Raw genomic sequence first — 14,470 nt, 5'->3', positions numbered from 1 at the left:
TGGAGTGGGCCACTTCCTCACACAGGAATAATTTAGATGAGCTTGGGAACAGCAGCGACAGCAATTGCAACAAATACAATTGTACAAGACATGCATGTCAGAGCTAATGATGAGACTCTTGTCTGTAAACTAGTGGCTCATCAGCCAGAGGTGGTGGAGGGAAAGTGGTGTTGGGGTGCAAAGAGGAATTTCAAGGAACAGCCGGGAGTGAAGAATAGAGCTGGAAAGAGACTAAGGAGATTGCAAGATGTGTCACACGCAGCGTTTTCTCTAGAGGCAGGGAGACAGTCCTTCCTCCTATAAGCCACTCATAATACCTCAGAATTTGGTCCTCTTTGCCTAGGGAGGACCGACTTTGGTGGGAATAGACACAGAGAAGGGCTTTGGGGAAGATTAGGGCAATGGAGACTTCTGAAGGAATGTTAAGGCACCTTGGCAACTGAGCAAAGCAAAAATTAAAAGTGATTACGGTTTTGAATCCTTTTGAAGCATAAACACCACAAAGTGGGAAGAATGGTTTAAACTGAAGGATAGTTCTGGTACAAGAACATGGGTTTTCATTAATCCTACCTCTGTTTGGAGGGGAAATTTAAAAAAAAGGTTACTATCAAGGAGTGAAAACCTAGCATAGCTCTCAAAATGGAGGAATGGAGGGCAAAAAAGAAATCCTGAGTTGTTTGAAGACAGAGTTTTATTAAATTTGTCAAAGGCTTGTGTGAAGGGATAACAGTAGTCTCCCTTAGAAATTAAGGCTTATGATGTTAGCTTTTGTGTGTTGGATTAGGTGATGTCCCCAACAGCAAGTTTAAAAGATACTTGATTATTCTGTGATTATCACATTGTGTTTCTATTATATTTAATTAATTTTTGTGCTTCAGAAAACTGGCTGCAGAAGCTTGGAAAAATTTATTCTCCTCGGGTAGATAATTTCGCTTTATGGGATGCTCTTCCTCTCCAACAGATGAGTCATGTCGGCTGGAAGTCAGGAGCACTGCTGCCCCTAGTGCTACTTAGAAACTTGTTAAATGCTTGGGATTTCCTGCAAGATTTAGGATCAGAAGGGCTCTGCCCCAGCCCTCCACCTCCGACAGACAGAGGTCTTACCAGGCAGAAGAGGTTGCGCACACTGGTAGCGTGATGCAAGGATCACTTCCAGGCTCAGGTGGGCATTTTCGCCTAAAAAGTTGCCTCCTGGTGCCAGCACCAATGCCACTGGTAATGCCTCTTATACACCCTCCTCTTTGCTGTGGCACACATGGTGCTCCTGAGTCTTCAGGTCTTCTGCACAAGTGTTTTACAATGTGTTTGGTGTCATGGGTTGGGCACTTCTGACTTTCTCATCTGTAAGTCGCAGGGCACTAGAGTTGGTGGCTCGCATTATTGTAGTCCTCCAGATGTGCTTTCTGGTGAGAGAATAAAAAAATGGCCAAACCAAATGGTCAATGGATGACTAGGTGTCAATCATTCTTCACATTTATATCCAGTTCATGTCAGTACCTGATACCCTATTACCTTGTTCTGCTCTCTTTACGTTAACGGGGGTTGTACTTTCTGCTCTTCCTTTTTCCTGATTTCCTCATAGATTTAAAAAAAATTTAAAAAATCTCTCACTGTATGCATCATTCCTTTTTCTCTTCACTTCACATGTCTCCTTTCCACTTACAGTACAGACACCTGCAGGATATAAAAGGAAGTGAGCGTGTGTCAGGGCAAAAGACTCGGAAGAAAATTGAGAAGGGAATTTTAAAAAGGGAAAAAATTACAAGTGATAGAAAAATCCCAGGATATCTTCCCTCAGTATCTTCTCTTAATCATCGCACTGACACTGCATTGTAAAGGTTCGCTTTTATTGCCTCATTTGGCATAATAGTTTCCCCGAATGGGAGGATTTAAATGACCGCTCTCAGTGTCAGTAAAGCAAAAAGCTGGCCGCCAACCTGCCCTAGCCCCACCTGGGACAACTTAACCTTCCTCTGAAAATGATGCTTCACAGCCCTACATATATGCAATGAGAGGGTGAGACACTAGAGATGTGGTTCTGATGGGGGAGGTGTGCAGCCGAGAACCAGAGCCCAGGGATGGCAAGCCAAGGCGGGCACCGAGAGCAATGCTTGTCTCCACCCACCCTACAGAAGCACCAGTGCTGTGTCATTGCTCAGCACGGCGGGACTTTCCCCCATTGCCCTTCTCGGGACATGCATCTTCACCCTGGAGGAAGGCTTCCCCTACCTCCATGCTAGTGGGATTTCTGCCTTCCCTTTCTTAAAATAATCCCATTATCCCCTGGAGGTGGTGGAACCTCCTCGGCAGCTGGCTGTAGGGTAGGGTGCTCAGCCAGGGCCAGGGAGGGTCTCAGCTCTCCGTGTATGTTACCCATGAACATATTCACATCAGACTTGCTGACGTTCATTTTGGGTGATCAGCTTTGCTCACCAGGCACCCCACAAGACACTTGGTATATGAGATATACGTTAATAATTCGTAACAAATCTGTTCTGTGCCACCATTACTGCTTTCAGCTTGTGGCTGCACAACAAGCAGCTCACAGTCCTAACCAATGTTTTCCATCAAAGTGGCTTGCTGAACAGTTTTCTACATATAATTTTTACTGGTTTATTGTTTCAATATGGTTTTGGTGTCTTGCCTTCCAGCAGCTTTGCACAGGTTTGTAGGCCGTGTGCTATTTCTGGTTTTCGACTGGGTGAGCAGGATCCTCAGGTGTGAGGGCTGGGCATGAATGCTCTGGTGTGGAGTCAGAAAGTTCTTCTAAATGTTCTCCAGCACTTGTTGAATATCCCTTGTTTTGATAGAAGCATCCTGATAGTAAAATCAGTTGCTAAAATATTCCAAAAAAATCATTAGATAAATACAGGGAAAGTGAATACCCTCAGAATTTCTAAATAATTTCAGAACAATCTTGTGATTGTCATCCATGTTTTGCATGAGATACTTGGATAATATATGCTATTTCAAAACACGGGTATTGTATATTCCTTTGCCATTTGTAGTCTGATCTGTCTCTTTGGGATTCTTGCCTTTGACCAGAAAAATTAGGCCTTGTTAACACATGCTCTGGCTCACTGAGCCATCAAGCAGCAGATATCTCACATTGGCTTCAAAACCAGTTAAGAAATAATAATTTTTATCTTTTTTCTTAATTTGTCTTGGAAATTCTAGTCCACCTGGAGTTCATTTGGGGAAACCCAGAGACTTCTTGCTTCGCACCTTTACATTTCCATTGCTTTTACAGCATAAGGGAGCAAAAGATTGGAAGTCAATAAGCCATTCTTGTTCACAAAGCACTTTTGGTGCTATCTGGACCTAGACTCTTTCAGTGCATGTTAGTGCTGCTCCTTGTCAACCACAAGGTCTAAGAGCAAGAAAACCAAGAAGTACAGCTCAAGTATTCCAAGGTTTATGAAATTCGGGGTTGCTCACAAGCAGAAGTGAACCCAACCCTGACTCCTCAACAAAAACTAAAAAACCCCACCAGTCTGAAAACAGAGAGGGGGACAGGGGAGATCCAGAAATAGCTGCCAGGACATTCAACAGTGTAAGGGTAACTGTTCTGCTTCATCTCTTTTTCTCTCTTGAATGTTTTCATCACAGACTGCATCCCTGTATCACAAAAAACTTCCTTGAAGACTCAATTTACCCATGAAAACAGTTCTCTAAAAGAGCCCTTTATTTTCTTGATGTTTTTACTTGAGTTGTAACTCTGCTAATGCTTACGCTTGTGGAGGTAATACATACCCAAGAACAGCTTCTTACTTTTTTGTAAATATGTTTTTAATTTCTAGAGATCCCAATAGTTTATTTGTGCTGGAACTGCAGTCCCAGTCAGGGGAGTGACACGGCTGAATGGCTTGACAGAGGGATGTTGAACTCTAGCTGAAAGAAGGGCTATTAAACAGGAAAAAAAAGCAACTGGTGGTAGTTATGTTCCAAGCTGTATTTTCTAAGGATTTTGTGGGGCTCTTATTCTGCTGAAAAGAGCTTCTTGACAGAAGGGCTGCATTTTGAATGGACCAGCAACCCTCAAGAGAGAAGCAGCAGGCAGATATATTCATTTTTAGCTTGGAAGAACTGGATTATTTAAAACATAAAGGATTCCTTGATATATGCAGTTGGCATCACTGTGAGTGATAATAACAAAGGCACCACTATTAAAATGCAAAGTGTATTACTGCTACCTTAGGGGTTTATCTCTTAGATCTTTCCCCTATACCAATCCAGCAGGGATTTAATGATGTTCTGTCCACGAGTTTCCCCCCAGGAGCTGCAGGGAGGACAGGATTTTCTCCTCAAAGCAAGCTTCAGAGGCATAGTGCAGAAAAGAGAAGAGAGAGACCAGGGAAGAGCTGAGCGAAGAATAGAGGGAGTGTAATACAAGAGGAGAAGGAATGAGACAAGAGGAGAGAGTGAAAGTACTGCAAAATAGAAGCAAGTACAACGTGTAGGACCTGCTTCTCTGAAGTTTATGGTTTTGTACGTTGCTGTGAGATTAGCTTCTTGCAATCACAGTCCTAGTCTAATCTTGAACAAAGCATAAAGCCTTTTTTGGCTCCTTGTTTGCTATCACTCTTGCATTGCAGGTGATGGAGCTTGATTTGTGCACTGTGGATAGCTGGGATGTATATGCATAGCCTTTAAAGACTCGCTAGTAAGTTTTATGCATAAAAGCTTTCCTAATTGGGAATGCTTTTCTCATTCAAGACATAAATGAAAGATTGTAGACGCTCGCAGATGCTTAGGTGTAGCTAGCTCTTTTCCTGGAGGAGGACAGATTTGCGTCTAAGCATTTGGGTGAATTGCCATTGAAATGCAGAGCTTCTTGGGAGGGGTGCAGCTGGCCTAATACTATTTTTCCTAAGTCTGCCACTCGTGGGGAGAGCAATGCAGACACCCAAACGTTGGTGTCTAGTGCTATTTAAGATGCTTTACAGTATCTTTCCCACCTCCAGCTGCCTCTCCAGAAGTGCACAATCTCTCAGGCATCCTGTGTTGTATCTGCCAGCCCTGCTGCAGGTGTCTTGGACACTCTGGGATGTCAAAAATGGCACTTGGTGCCTATGTTTAGGACCTGAATCAGTCCCAATGTGGTATAGCTGTGAGACACTCTCTCAGAAGAGTGAGAACAGTTCCCTCTGCAATTTATAGGGAAAGTTAAAAGTAGATTGACTGTTGACAAGTCAGGTTGGCTGGTTTACAAGAGACTACTATGTTCAACAGATGGGAAGAAGCTGCCAGATCTGGATTAAAAGCCAGATCCAAACAACCCAGCACTTAAAAGTGTTTGATTTTCTACAGTCTGAAGGTGGGACTCAGGTAAGAGGCAGCAGGTTCCCTGGATATAGCTTTACTTCCTAATGCTGGCACCCAAAAAGGTTACAGAGATGACTTGTTCCATTTTTATTTTTAATGCTTCTACATTCTTGGAAATACGCAATGAAGCCGGGGTTTACACTTCATTTTGTTTGTCACTATAATGATGTTGTACTATTTCTCTTATTCCCACTACGTGTGATCAGGTGGTTCTTCAGGAAACCTCCTCTATTTAATAAAAAGGTGAGTGTTTAATGGGATTCAAATGCTGAGTGGGGATACAGCAGCATTGCTGGAGTCCTACTTCTTCAAAAGAAACAAGCGAAGCACTGTAAGGAACATATTATCCACAAGTGTCCTAAAAAGCACAGCTTCCCTTGGCCACTGTGCTCTGAAGTACTGGCTGTTTCTTCTTTTTAAAGTGTTGATATCACCATCTCCAGGGCCTTGATCTTGGCCCAGTTAAGCCAACAGAGCATTTCCAGTCATTTTAGGGAAGAGACTAAGCCTTTCCCTAAATCTGTGCTTTGGGTCCCCCTAACTGCATTACTCCTGATTGGTAGCAATGTAGATAGACACAGGCAGGTCCACTGTGTTATCTCCATATCAATATGATTGAGTAGCTACTGGATAGTGAGAGGCAGCAAGTCTCCTTTTCAGATGAACTTGGGTGGGCTGTGGGGCAGTTGGGTTTGATTTAGTTTGCTTGATGCTGATATAGTTCACATCCTAAGGGATTTATTGTTCTCTCCTCCAGAAAAAGTAGTAATGAATTCTTGCCCTCTAGCAGTGTACTTCAAACCACACCCTGAGTTGACCTTGAGCCCAATCCTGCACATACATAAACTTAGTTGTCAGCCAAACATAGTCTTCCTCTCCCATCTCTGATGATTAAAAACTTCCCATCTTATGTCTTTGCCCCAAAATGAAGCTACTTGATTCGACTTCTGAATAATACAAAGAAGATAGAAAGCCAGCAGGAAAAACAGTGAAAAAGACAAGTTCACAAGGGGCAAAAGGGAGAAGTGAAAACACCTATATTTAAGAAACTTTGCTAAAATATAAAACCATAGTGAAAAAAAAAAACAAATTCCCTCTCCCAAACATAGAAGCATAGTCATCTAAGCATTGGCCAAATCTAAACAGGCTACTTCCAAATGTGATCTCATACAAGCACGGTGTGTGGTTCAGACACTGAGAACATATTTCCCCACTAATATAGCTGTGTATTTATCTTTTAGCTTGGCCAGAAACCAGCTGTTGGACAATCCAGCCATAGTTGTCTATGCTACAATTGGGAATGATGTCTGCAATGGGTAAGGTGTAAACCAAATTAACATTTGTAGTATCATAAACTTGACTTCTTTAGAGTACTGCTGGCTGCTTGGGCATTCAAGTCTCATTGCTTTGCACTTCCCCGTGATGGCTTTTTTCTTTGCTGTTGGTCTGTGCTTTATTCTTATTTTTCTGCTGAAAATACTGGTTGTTGCCTTACCTGTGTTTGTCATAACCACCTACCAGTCCTCATTCGGAGCTTGTCTGTCTGTCTATCTTTTACAAGGCAGTAATAAAGTGACCAATGGCATGTCTGAAGTTGAATATTTCTAGCTTAGCAGATGAAATGAAGTATAACATCAAGAGGGGAAAAAAAAGAGTTTCAAAGCATGTATATCTGTCCTACCCAGTGTGTCACCTCGTGTCAGGAGGTAGAGCGTGGCTGGTTTACCTTTTCTGAAGAATGACAACATAGTCCCCTGTTGAGGTCTATTTTCACCCTGCCTCTGCTGCACGCTGCCTGCAGTCTTTGCTGTGCTCTCCTGACGAGGTGTTTTGTCTTTCTGGCTTTATTTGTGTCATAAGCTCAGCAGGAGAATGAACCAAATCTTTCAAAACTAATAGTTCTGGCACTATCCATTAGCAATGCTCACAGGGATGCCAAGAGGTCACTAGTTGGATGCTTCCCTTTCTTCCGATAGCGGGAAGGCGGAAAACACCTTGCAACCAGGCCAATGCACAGCACATCCATACTGCAGTTTTGGTTTTGGACCACTTGGTGGTCCAAGTGCTGTTGTTAGTGAGTCATTATTTTCACCATGATGAATCTTCAGGTTTTCTTTCAAGCAGAAGAAATAAATCTGACTGATGCAGAGACTTTCAAAACACTCATTTTAATAAATGACGCACACTCAGCGAAGGCCCCTTCCAAAGCTTTTGAAAAGTCTCACCTGCAGGTTGTATAATGAAGTTGGAGCTATGATGCAGGCTGTCAGACTTTGCCATTAAAATATCCTGGCTTTGCTCTCCTAAAACTTTGCCTAACAGCAAGTGTTGGGGTTGAAACTTTGCACGTCAGGTGTTGTGCTCCAGCACCTGGGACCCCTCAGCCAGGGCAGAAGTGGGACCACAGGGGCCACCTTTTAGGTCCTTCCCTGGCACCACCATCTCCCTGGCTGCGTGCGAGCAGCACACAGAAACAGCCTCCCATGAAATGCTCACCCTTGGCATCTCCTTCTGGTGCTCATGCTCTCTCTGTGCCCCTGCCCAGAACTGCCAAACCTGCCCTCAGCACCACCCTCCTGTTATGGGAAGGACACACAAATCCTCAAAAGTAATGCCATCACCCTTTGACTGAGTGGGAAAAACAGTCACGGACCTCCTGCAACTTGCTGACAAGACTGTCCTGGTTATCTGTTTATTGAGAAGTTTATGGAGGTATCATTACAACCACCCCAAGGATGATGAGCCCCCCCCAACCCAAACACTGCCTTTGCTGAAGTCTGTGGCTCCTGCCAGAGAGACTTTTGAAGTGTCTTCTCCTAGGCTTGGCCCAGGCTCTGTTGTGTACATATTTCCATTCTGCTGTTTTACTAGCTTTGCTAAAAGCACCTCTTTTTCCTTTGTTTTATTCCTCATTCTGCAGGTTAGTCCTTTCACGTCCCCTGTCTCTAACGCTGCTTTCTATTCTTGCCTGAAGCAAAAAGAAATTTTCCACAAATTTAAACCATTTTGTCCTTGCCTCACCCATTTGTATGTTCCAAAACAGTATTCATTACTTGAAACTCTGCTGTCTTTTTATCCCAGCATCCATTACCTGGCAGAGAGACTTTTGTATGCTCAAATTCTCTCTACTGTCTGTTTCCTTCCAAAACATTTACAGCATCAAAAGAGGCTATCAGGCTGTAGTGATCCCTGTGACTCCAGCAAGGAAAGATGCTGCAGCTTCTGTAGCAACATGCTGTTTCCATGCTGTTTCCATCGAGTGGGAAGTACAGTGGAGAGAGATTTTTTCAGCGTCCCGTCGCTGTGTGTAGCTGCCCTGGTTCTGATGTACCCACAGAGGTTACAGAGGATCAGAGCATCTGATGGGCTTGACTTCAAACCTAGGGCTTGACAAATAAAAACCTCTTCAAGGACAGCTTTAAACTGCAGTAATAGAGCCTTTCTGGTCTTATCCTGTATTTTACCTTCAAGAGAAAGCAGTGTGCTAAGCACACCGGAGACACAGCTCTTAGCCAAAGCATTGTTAAAATGCTAGTATTTCATCCCATATGAAGAGCGGGGCAGTGAGTAATGTGGATGTTTATAGAGGAGAAAGATAATGAAATTGGCAGCCTGTGTTACGTGTTCCCAGTAGTCTCCACATTGTGGTGTCCAAAGAGGGGGGTTAGAAAAATAAAGACAGATGGCAACAGTATCTCTCAGCCCACTGAGGTGTAAGTGTGGGACACAATGTGGGACACACAGACCTGGAACAAAAAAAATTCAGACAAGAAAATAATGAGCACCAGCAGTCTCAAATGCTGTACAGTTTTTGCACGTATTAGTTGCATTTGGGGTAAGGCACCATTTCTCCAGGCTCTCTTTCCCAGCTTTACAGTTATGGCATCTGCAACAAACAGAAAGGTGACAGCAGCAAAGCAGGGTGAGCAGGCAGCCACCAGGAAGGGAACTTGTACAAAGCAACACTGGCACCAGCGAGAGCATAATGTTCCCTTATTGTAAGGCTACTGTCACCAAAGCGCGGCTGCACCCCTTCAGCCCTAAAAATAGTATGTGAGCATGCAACACCTCTAGTCCTCGTGTCCCGGGCATACGGCCCCTCTGCGGTGAGCTGGAGCTGAACTCCTGCACTGTGGATCCAGCTCTGCATGTACGTGCACGTAGCATGTGTGAGTACGTGCACGTGGTGTGCTCGCTCACCAGCTGGCCCCGTACGCTAGTGGCCCAAATGCTGGGCATGTAACAGCATGTGGCTGGAAAGCAGGCGTATGGCTGAAACATTGGCTGGGGGGGGTTATTTATTTGGATTGGGGTCACGGGGACAGGGGAATCACTGCCCTGCAGAATGTGGCAGGTCAGGCCCATGAACCTTGCGCAGAAGGAGGGTGAAGAGCTGTGTTTGGGCTATGCCAGACCCTGTTATAAGGGACTGGAGGAGGTCTCTGTGGCAAAGGAGAGCTGCAAAAGCTTCGCACAAATTACAGGAGGCTGTCTGATCCCTCTGTGGTATATGGGTGCACAGCCGGGGTACCCGTGCTGTTAGGACATCCAGCAGCTGTGTGCACATCCAAGGATATTACTGTGTATTCTAGGGGAGCAGGGTGTGCTCCCTAAAATACCCAGATTCAAAGCAGCAAGAATCCTAACATTAATGTCCGCTTGCTATGCTCTGACATGATGAACCATGGCCAATATCAGCTTCCAGAGATCCCAGGTGGGCAGAGGCCATCCCTGGCTGCTGCCTCCCAGGGCGACTGTGAGGTCCCTGGTGCTCACCCAGACAACTTGAAGTTCTTACGGCAGAGCCCAAAACAAACATGCCTACAAGATGGCTTGCTTCTTGGTCGGTTTTAATTTCATAGCCTGGCTCAGAAAGGAAATGTGAAGAAATGCACTGAAATATCTGCATGACTTCAGCAGAGAATGACAAGAGAAAGTGGAGTTATGAATGTCATTAATTTCAGCTCACACTGATGTGTTTACTTGCGGGAGAGGCCTTACATCAGAGCAGTATTTTGAAATCAAGTGCTGCAACACCTGTAGGCAAAATGAACTAATTTAAGGGCAAAACCACAGTCTTATCTCAAAAGTACCTTGCTTGGGTGGCTGTCACTCACAAGGATAAGCCTGAATCTTAATGCTGTTTTTCAGTTCTCCCTAACCAGAAAGTCTCGAATGCTTCAGCAGCACATACTGCATTAAGATAAATTTCTGGGCCCAGGGAACTCATCTAATTATTTTGTGTGCAAAACGCAGCCCACTGAAGAATCCCAAATCCTTGCCAGGAAACGTGGTTCTCCCACACGGGACTCAGCACCACCACCCACCCCACCCCACCCCCCGCCCAAGCACAAACATTTCTAATGCCTTGAGACAACCCTTTTGAAAGCTCCTGCTTCTATGGTCACTGACAAGAAATCTTACCTGATTCTCCAGTAGCTCACTCAGCATTGCAAGCATCAGGTGTGCCCTTCTCTTACCGGTGGGAAGCCATGAAAGAGATTATAGGACATTCCCATGGAAAGGACCTGGATGGAGCCTCCTGATTGCTTCCCTACAAGCCCACAAGGTGAAAATATGGGAACTGCTAAAACAATAAGGATGGACATTAGTGCAACCTCATGCACTATGTGGAAGGACATCCTCTGTCTTTCTTCTTGAGCAACGAGATCAGCTCCTCAGCGGGTGTTGAGGCTTTCTCTCTGAAAGCCTTGGTCCGGCTGAGCTGCACCACCAAGGCAGGACCAAAACTGTCATGAGAGCTGCTTCCCAAGGTACATGGTCCATGCCATGCATGGCTGCGCACATGGATGTGCTCCAAATCCTGGCTATGGTGCCCTTGCTGCTATTTCTGGGGGCTCTTTTAAGAGCTTATGTTGCAAACACATGGCTTTATTGTCTTTTCCAATTCAAGAAAGGCAACTTATGGGTTTACATGCTCTGCTCCATGTGCCACAAAGGGACCCAGGCCTCCCTGGAGCTGCCTGGGGTTTGTGGAAGCATGCAATGGCGTCCTTCTTTCCATCCCACTGACTGCTCTAAGAGAGGGCAATGAGTCATCTCCGGACAACGAGAGGCTTCTGCCCCAAGCTGACCCTCCTCTGCCTCCCAGGTGTTGCGAGAGCTGGGGTCTCCCCCGTGCCAGAGCCCTGCAGGTCCTCACTTGCTGGGATGGGGTGGACTCCTCGGGGCTGTGTTCACCCGCTTGCTCATAGCCCCTGTTACGGACACGTGCACCATGAGAGCGTGGTGATAGCTCTCGGGGGGAGAGCGGGTGAACACTTCTTCTGCAATAAAGTAGTTGTTTTAATAACATAACTAAAGCAGTGTTCTTTAGGTGGCCTGGAGTGGTTTTGCTTGTTTGTTTTTCTTATATAAGTTGAAATTTATTTCAACTTCAGGATTTTGTTTTTCCTGCCCCTGCGGCATTTACAGCTAAATGCAAGAGGCAAAGGATAAACCTGAGCCTGGGACTCTGGCTCAAAGATGTTCAGGCCTGCCAGTGAGCCACAAAATGTGGGTGTTCAGTCCATGCGGGACACTGACACAGCTCCCATACCCTCATGAACATTTCTGAGGACTATTTTATCTTAAATATCTCCTCCCTTTGGCCTCCTCCTCCTCCCTCCAGTCTCCCACATTTGTCCAGACCCCTTGCTGGTCTCCTGCCCTCCTGCAGAGCTGTAGTAAGAGGCATAGGACATGTGAGAGATAAAGCTACCATAGATATTTCTACCTGGCATAATCAAAAAGTGTGTTGAATGTAAGCTCCAGACAGCAAACCATGGGGAAAGAAGCCCTCCTTTCACCCATCTGTAGGGTATCCCGCACCCTGAAGCCATGTGTGTGGAGCAGCACTGTTTTCCCTGGTTCAGAGCCGAATCACGGATGTTCTTAAGCAGGTGCAGCAGCACCCTGCATCATGCTTAGCAATAAAAAGGGAGAGGAGGGGATTTTAGGAGGGCGTTAGCCATCTTTTGCTCAGGAACTGGCTGCCTGGTTGGGCATCAGTCTACCCATGGGAGGTGATGAGTGATTGCCTTTGCATCACTTCTTTTGCTTGCTTTCTCTCTTCTCCTTCACTTATTGAAAAATAACTTTTGGTTTTTTTATCTTGACCCCCCAAGTTTTCTTGCTTTTACTCTTCCTTTCCTCTTCCCCCATCTCACTGGAGGTGGGGAGAAAGCGAGCAAGCGGCTGTGTGATGCTTAGCTGCCCACCGGGCTTAACCCACAGCAGGAAGCCACTCTATTAAAAAGGGATGCATCTGTCTGTTTTTAGTAGGGAAAAGGATTACACCGAAGGAGGTTTCTATATCGCTTCTGATTTTGGCAATAACAATGAGAGACTAAAACACATCGCATCATTTTTATAAGGTTTTATTTAGCTAACTTAATGTGGAAGAGCAGCAAAGGAGAAAATGCCACTGTTTCAGGTGCCTTTTGGGGGGGCACAGTATTACCTGCCAGAAAGGTCTGTTGGCATCCTCTTCTTCTGCAGGAACCGTGACACGCTGGCTCACATGACTACACCCAAAGAAATGCTCTCCAATGTGATGCAAGCTCTGCGATATCTGGACTCCCGTCTTCCAAACGGCAGCCATGTGATTTTAACAGGCCTGGTAGATGGCCGCTTTCTCTGGGATAACCTGCATGACAGATACCATCCTCTAGGTAAATACGAGATGTTGCGGGGTTCCTCCTGATTATCATCTGCTGCTCGTGTTGCCTTGTCTCCCTAAATAATTTATGAATCTATTGACAATTTCAAGCAAACCTGACAGAATGGAGGAGAAGTGAGAAATACGAGACAGATACTGGCTGTGCAGTAGAAATAGGAGAGCCAGCTTACCATCCCCAGCGCAGGACAGGGCAGTGAGAGGGCAGACCCCTATCCTGCCTGGTTCCCCCTCCAGCTCTGCACCAGCTGGACCCACTCAGCTCCAAACCAGGCTCAACACATGCTGTGGATGTGGAAACAAGCTGGTTTGCCTCAGCATTGGCCCAAAATTGTGGCCAGTCTGCCTGCACTTCATCCTGGTGGTTGTTACAGGTGGAGCTGGATGTCTGGTGAACACCTCCACTCACAGACTGATGGATGTCTTGGTAAAACTGGATGTGGACCAGGACAGAAGATTAAGTCAGGGGGTTGTGAAACACTGGTTAGATATTAGAGATATAAATTTTCCACCAGTGCTGGGTGCCTGCCACCTCCTGCGCTACCTACAGGTGTGACGATTGAAACCTCACACCATCTGCAGGCATCTTTTGGGGCTTTTCCTCAGACTGCAGTTGCTGTAAGGTGCTTTGGGGCAGTGTTTTCAGAGATTTGGAGGCTGCCTTTGGGAGCCTGTCATCTCAGAGCATGCATGAAACTGTATGTCTGACCATTAACAGACCACTTGCTCCTTGGCTTCATCCTGTGCCAAGCAGCAAGGAGGAACGTCATCACAGGGGGCTGCATTCATATGCAATGACATGTGATGTCCATCCTTGGTTAGTCCGACAGCTGTGCCTCTGGGATCAGTGTGGAAACATTTCCCTGGGGATGTGGGAGGTTGTGGGGTGGGGAAGCTTGGAAGTTGGTTGCAGAACCCCTTCTCTACAAGTTCGTGCCACCCCACAGTGGATAAAGAATGTGAAATACTTTATGCAGGTAGCAAAGAAAGTTTTTATGCAAACAGCTAAAGTAAGTCCCTTGTACTCCAGTCAAGACTGTGTACAAGGAACCATCGTGGACATTCTGCTGCCAAATTTTAGACCAAAAGCATGCTCTTATTTGAATTTGGGTAAAAAGGAATCTCTTTTGCATCTGAGCAATGGAACGTTCTTGTCATCGTAGTTCTCATCATCAAAGAGAGAGAGAAGCTAAATCACATAATTTAAAAGGCAGATTACATCTTCAGATGATTTTGGCAACCACTGGGTACTAGAGCTTTCAGCAGACTCTGTGCCGTGGTTTCCCCAAGGTTCCCCAGTCATGGCCAGTGGCCCCACAGCTTTTGCGTTATCTACTATGGGTTATTTTACCCCTCAGAAGTACTTGCCTTTTCTCAGGAAGTCTGAGGTCTCCATTTCTATTCCTGAGACCTTGTTACATTTTTCTCTAATAAGCACCATACTACTACCAATGAAAACAGAAAAAA

The 14,470-nt window shown here is 45.4% G+C and overlaps 1 protein-coding gene across 3 annotated transcripts in view; it reads left to right on the top strand.

Annotated features, from left to right (window-relative positions):
* Positions 1-14,470, top strand: part of AOAH (acyloxyacyl hydrolase) — a 94,124-nt gene that overhangs the window by 63,954 nt on the left and 15,700 nt on the right. For all 3 annotated transcript variants that reach the window (XM_052792899.1, XM_052792882.1, XM_052792891.1), the window contains 3 exons: positions 5,532-5,568; positions 6,567-6,641; positions 12,826-12,998. In XM_052792899.1, coding sequence (XP_052648859.1) covers positions 5,532-5,568; positions 6,567-6,641; positions 12,826-12,998 — 285 coding nt within the window. The remainder of the gene's footprint in view (positions 1-5,531; positions 5,569-6,566; positions 6,642-12,825; positions 12,999-14,470) is intronic.

Source organism: Harpia harpyja, chromosome 1 (genome assembly GCF_026419915.1).
Source record: "Harpia harpyja isolate bHarHar1 chromosome 1, bHarHar1 primary haplotype, whole genome shotgun sequence".
NCBI lineage: Eukaryota > Metazoa > Chordata > Aves > Accipitriformes > Accipitridae > Harpia > Harpia harpyja.
The sequence above is the reverse complement of the archived record's forward strand: the minus strand, read 5'-3'. Positions and strand labels throughout refer to the sequence as shown.